Source organism: Pterocles gutturalis, unplaced genomic scaffold (assembly GCF_000699245.1).
Source record: "Pterocles gutturalis isolate BGI_N339 unplaced genomic scaffold, ASM69924v1 scaffold2666, whole genome shotgun sequence".
Taxonomy (NCBI): Eukaryota; Metazoa; Chordata; class Aves; order Pterocliformes; family Pteroclidae; genus Pterocles; species Pterocles gutturalis.
The window spans coordinates 18,603-24,899 of record NW_010105296.1 but is presented as its reverse complement, the minus strand read 5'-3'; the positions used below and the strand labels follow the sequence as shown (position 1 = coordinate 24,899).

Sequence of the window (6,297 nt, the reverse complement as noted above, 5' to 3'; positions counted from 1 at the left end):
CCTGCTGAAGAAATATACTCCATCCTTCCCCCGCATTTTCACACAAGATCCATCATTTATCTCTCTCCTTCCCATTCAGGAGGTCTTTTCTACACCAGCAAAGGTACTTGGTTCTCTTCCTTGTATTCTCTTCTTCTAGAGTTACTAGATGTTTTAAGGAATTCATATAAGTAGTTCACTCCTTATTGCACCAAATAACATTTGCTATCTCCATGTGATTCCCTTACTATCTGCAGGATCATATTTAGGTTACAAAGTCTCTACCCAAACCCCCTTAATTTTAGCTCTTTGCTAAAGAGCTAGAAGGAGTATGACTGCTCCTTAGCATTGTGCTAAAGTAAACTAATAGTTAACAGCAATGCATGCAAAGCTTCTGTAACGAGCACTAAAGAGTACTTTCCCACAGGGTTCAATATGTATAATGTGCAGTTGTAACAGTGCAGTGTACATTATCGCAATATGTAAATGTAATTTTATATATTCTGCAATATAACAATTTTATTTTCTAAATCTTAGTTTTATGGCAAATATTAAGGCTAAAACCCATAAAACTCATAATTATGTAGCATAAATACAGATGTGATAAATGTGCAGTGTACAAACTACTTAAATCACAACAAACAGCAGCTCTGTAACTTTATGAAGAACTAAAATTTCAAATACAAGCTCAACACCACAGTTTTCAACCAAACTTGTGAGAGAATACTACTGTTCTTCCCAGAGCCAGTGTCCTATCTCCAGCAGAAATTCTGTCAGTACTATAACTAAATTAAAAATCACTTTTAAAATATATTAACAAATAATACTAATCAAAAGGATTATTTCTTTCTCACTGCAAATCTTTTAAGAAAGGCAGCAATCATTTATGACAATGCAGAATGTGTCAGTCTCAAGTTATACAGCAATTCTGACAGCACATGACAGGGAAGCTCACAAAAAAAAAGACAAATTCTATAGCAAAGCAGATGTTATTCTTACATTGCATGACCCCGGATCCCATCCCACCCATGCAACAGGCCCATGCAATTACACTGCAGCTTAAGGTGTTAGCAAGTCTTGAAGGAGCATCTGCTTCAACTGATGTTTTCTCTACTCATTAATAAAAGGAACAAGTGTCAGTAACTCACAGTACAGCACAATGTCTTGGCAACAGATAACGACCATTAACTTCATATAGCGATGAAGTTGCCAGAAAATACCACAGGCTCTGGGTTTTTATATACGGTTTATTTCCCACAATCAGAACATTTTCTCTTGCAAAACACTAGATATCTATGGAGATAGCAGTACCCAATAGTCCAGCAAAATTCAGTACGTAACAGTTAAAAAGTGTCTTTTTTTTCCCCCCCCTTTTTTTAAATAGGAAAAACCTTTGCATACTCAAATCCAGATGGAAAGTTACTGCAAAGTGTTTATTCTAATTTATTATACACACATATACGTGTGCACTTACTGAAGGAGCCACACTGTCCACCACAAATTCCTATCAAGTTGCTTGGTCCTGATAACCCTCAGTTCATTGTTCCCAGTTGGAAAGCCTGTTCTTTTTAATAACCAATTCAATAAACTGTTGAAAAATGCTTTGTATAATATAGTATTGCCATAGATCTGATGTTTGTCTCTGTCATTACATATTGCATTCAATCAATTTACAAATGTTGCTGTGTTCCTTTTGTGCTAGTTCGTCTTATGGCATCCCGAACACAAATCCAAAGATCAATACCTTGTCTGCTGAAAAAAAAATAAAAATTGGACATAACAAATGAAAAATTTGATTTATAATAAAAGTCCTAGTTCCCAAATGGATTCTACTAATGTTCAAATTCATTTTTCATGTTTAACACACAACGAAAGCAAGTACACTGCACAATGCAATGAGAAAGGCAGTCATAAAAAACCAGTTCATATTTATTGAAGATGTGAGCAAAACCATATAAAGCTATGGTGGATGGCTAGGAACACATCAATAAAATGGTAGGTCATTCACAAAGTATTTGTTAGCATATTAAAGAGCAAAAAGTCCCTGTCAAAGAGCAGATGGATTTTCTTTAAAAAGACAAGACAGTTCTGCTCTCAACTATGGAAGCAGCAAGGCTCGGAATGAAATAATTTAAGTAAGGTGACAAGTAGAAGCTTAGATCATGCTGGTTGCATGATCTTGTGCCTTTTGTGTGACAAAAACAAAGTATTTGCTGACTATAGACCTGCACTATTCCAGGTACCGAATAGCTACCTCCTCTAAAACAACTCTGCAGTTCTTCAAGGCAGCCACAAATGACTTCTTGCACGATCGCTCTTTGCAGAGCAGCAAGCTAACAGAACTTAGAGGAAACAGGGACTCTACTTTTCATAGAAAATGGTATTGGTACCTGTATATGCGTACAAATCCCAGCCAGCTGGCATAATAACCAGATTACCTCCTCCCCACTCCCAAGCTAACTGCCAAGCTGTGCACTCCACGCACCAATCCCACCCAGACTCCTGGCTCCGTGACAGTCCACAGGCATCAGCAACACAAAATCCTCCCATTTCTGTGCGAAACAGAAAACTAACATAAGAACAAACCCCAAAAACCAATCTCTCATTAATGAAGAATGTGGCCAACAACACATGCCTAGCTTTCTCTGAAACAGACAAGTAGAAGGGGCAGGGAAGCTCCATCTTCCCCTCTGAACTACATGCAAGAGCAGAGCAGGTACGTGCTCCTCGTTTTGTCATGGGAATTGAGTGACTCGATGTCTTCGGACAGACTGTGGTCAGATACCTCTGAGCCATAACCATTGTCCTCATAGGTGACAGAAAAGAGACTGGATGACCTGAGGGGAACACACACTAATCCTCCACGCTGATCATGTGTAGCTCTCCCTCCCCATCTGGTTGTGCCAAAAGAGGAGAATGAGTTTGCTGCTGCTGTCAAACACACACAGTAGAGATTCCAGTTTAATGCCTGATGTCTCTTACTCAACACTAAGATCCCAGTTACCTCCTATTCCAGAATCTGCACTAATCCCTCAAAGGGATCCTGTCTGTTAGACCAGAAGTCTAACGCTGCAGCAAATGAGCTCTCTCCAGGAACAGGGGAACTCTTTCCTTACCGTGAATACTGTGTTCTTGCTATTCCTACTCTTATAGTTACTATTAGCACAGTTTGACTTTCAAGTGTCAAGCTGAATTCACAGGACTGGCAGCTGGAAATAAAACAAAACTTTGTAATGCTTTACCTGAACAAGCATGCTTTGGCATTGCTCAGATCACAAACACCAAACTCCATGAGACCATTTTGACTGATTTTTTTCCAGAGCATAGCTTTATTTTAAACCTATTACAGCAAATTCACAACTTCAATCCTACGTTCTGTTTCAAGATGGAATTTCAACCTTACTAGTTAATTAAAGCCACCACCTGGAGTGAGCTGGCTTTCAAACTGATTTCCATTGTCTCTCTAATTCACACACATTAATATTTTATTTTCTACTAAAAAAAGAAGAATGAGAAGGAATGTCACAAGTGTGCCAAAGACAAGGCAGATAAAATTATTGCAATAAAACAAAGAAAATACACTTGTTACTGCCAGGTCTTGAGATGAATGCTGCATTATACAGACCATTTAAAAAGGCTTACAACTGCAAATTGCTCTATTTTACACACTGTATTCTAGCCTTTGCGTCAAGATCTTTTCTAATTTTTTCTTATTGTAATGAGAAAGGGAAAGGGTTGGGATTTTCTTATTTGAGCATTTATTCACTGGAGAACCAAAGACTACATTACATATTACAACACATGAGCTATTAAAACAATGTGGCACTTTAAAATATGATGCAATACTCATTATGGGATAACAAAGCAAAACCTGAGCAAATAAATGTATTCACCAGTCAACAATAACTATACAACTAGAGTTTAATTATTTACAAAGGAAAGAAGCTTGTAATAATTAAGTTTTATAAGCTGCTTAAATTGTTACTACTAGGTGCTCACAAAACTTTAAAAAATAAAATCTTTCATTTGAAATAACTCTATTTTTAACAACCGATGCAATTGTTCACTTAACTGATTAATTGAAAAAATTGTTAATTATTGTTTTTAAAATTTACACACACAGTACAGATAACATTTTACTTTGTCATCTGGACAACGTATACCAACATACTGCTCAGGCACTTAGAGACTCTTCATCTCACAGCGACTGATGTGACACTGTCTTTAGATAGCTTTGTAATTAAAAAAAAAAAAAATTCAAATGTGAAAATCACATCAATTTACAACAGATACTTCAGAAACTTGAAGTTGAGAAGAACTGTTCATTTAATTCATTAAAATATATTCCTGAGATAGTAACACCTTTAAAGTTTCTATAAAGTCTATGCATCTTTGCCACGTATTTATAACCAAAGGATCTGAGTTCTGGTACAGACACCACTCAAAGCAGGTGTAGAGAGAAGTTCCACAGGGAACAACTACAATCTACAGAAGTAGTAGGAGGAGATGAAGGTTCCATATTTCAGAAGAAACACATTTATGGGTTTAAAAAAATATATTAAAGGTTACTAAATTTTAAATTATACATTAACATAAAACTACGTCAGAACAAGAAAGCCTTCTTCTTTTCCCAAAACACATTCAGCCATTGCCTGAGTTCCTATGAAAATTTTACCATGCACCACTACAGAAATAAAGTGATTAATCTTGAGTATTTCTGAAAAGTTCCACCTCCAAACACTGAAATCAGCACAAGTTAAACAGCAGCAGAGTTTTGAGTGGAAGATAACATGCCGCACTACAAAACACACTAAATAGGTACATTCAGCATCTTGCAGAATCAAGTTCCTACACAGTTTCTGAACAGAGAATTTTACTTACAACATCAGGCTTCGTTTTTTCCTGAGGAAATGTGTGTGCTATGCAGATGGCTTATTTAATCCATTCCTACCTAAATTAATCAAAGCAGTCTGTCCCCAAAAAATAGGTGTCTTCATACAAGATTCCACTACTGTTTGACAAATTGTGGACATTTAGCTGGGGGAAGTTGAAAATCCTCCATAAAGAAGTTACCACAGCTAAAAATAAGTGACATTATTAAAAGGGAAACAGGATGTGTTATTTAGCATAATATGAAATTTAAACAGTACCACCTTGGATAAACTCTAAAATGCTGTTAGTAGCACCTGGTTGTTTATACATCTTCTGTGGTGAAAAGGTCAATAGAAATTCACCTCTAAGGTCACAGTTGCTAAGCAACTGTTTTCGGCAGTTCTGCAACACCGATCAAGCATATCACGTTCCACTGCCTGGTTTCAGAATAAACCCGCGGAGCATCCTACCTGGCCTTGAATTGCACCGAGCTCCTCCTGCTTTTCCCAAGAGTGCCCATCATGGAGGCACTGCTCAAAAGGATACGTCCTGGGACCACCGGCTTCCTGTTCACAAGGGCAAAGGAGAGCTCCGTCTTCAGGAAGACCACGGAGGGCTTAATGAGGTGCTGCCCAAATCTCAGCATGATAAATGTTAATCTTCAGGGTCTGAAAAAGACAACAGTTAAGATAATTAAGGGACTGACTTTGCCTTCCCAAACAACATGAAGAGGACAATCAAACTGTCCAGGTGTCTTCTAAAAGAAAGCATCTCCCGGGCTCATCAAGGCATTGGGTTTTTTAGGGCAGCCTTACCAACCGTTCCAAAAGTATCACTGCTTTGAAGTGATAGGGCTTCTACTGAAGTGACAGGTGGAAAGGGCTTCTTTCCAAAGCAAAAGTTTTACATATAATTTCTTAAACCCTTTTCTCCTCATTGTGGCAGGGCTACAAAATTCTAGACAGAGAACGTAATTTCTCCCTTCCATTTTTCGATTGTTCTGCATTGTATACACTTGGGTCATCTGTTCTTGGAGAAACAGAAATAGTATTTCAGATGCCCTTTGCCACAATGCAAATCAATGCACACAGGACTTAAGAAATAAAGAAACCACATTTTCTAAATCAATCTCTCCCCTAAATACCTCCATTGAAGAGATACCAGCAAATTAAGGAAAGCATATTTAGTAATTTTCCATCCATGCTTTCCAGTTTGAGGAACTGAAATGTGAAGACAATCAATAGCTGCATGCAACATTTTCTCTTACACAAAGACAGACAAAAACTTCCACTTTCATTCACTAAAATTTTCTCTTCTCCTGGTGAGGATGAAAATCCTTTTTAAATAACTAAGGCACAATCCTAACAGCATCTATTTTAGGTCTTTAAGCCCTAGAGTATTTAAAGTATTTAATTTAATCAGAACTATCCAAGGTGCTGCAGGGTA

At 37.4% G+C, this 6,297-nt stretch overlaps 1 protein-coding gene across 1 annotated transcript in view; it reads right to left on the bottom strand.

Moving 5' to 3' along the window:
- FHIT (fragile histidine triad) overlaps positions 1 to 5,497 on the bottom strand; it is a 402,189-nt gene extending 396,692 nt beyond the window's left edge. The window contains exon 1 of the mRNA XM_010087327.1: positions 5,398 to 5,497. Coding sequence (XP_010085629.1) covers positions 5,398 to 5,497 — 100 coding nt within the window. The remainder of the gene's footprint in view (positions 1 to 5,397) is intronic.
- Between the last annotated feature and the right edge of the window lie 800 nt (positions 5,498 to 6,297).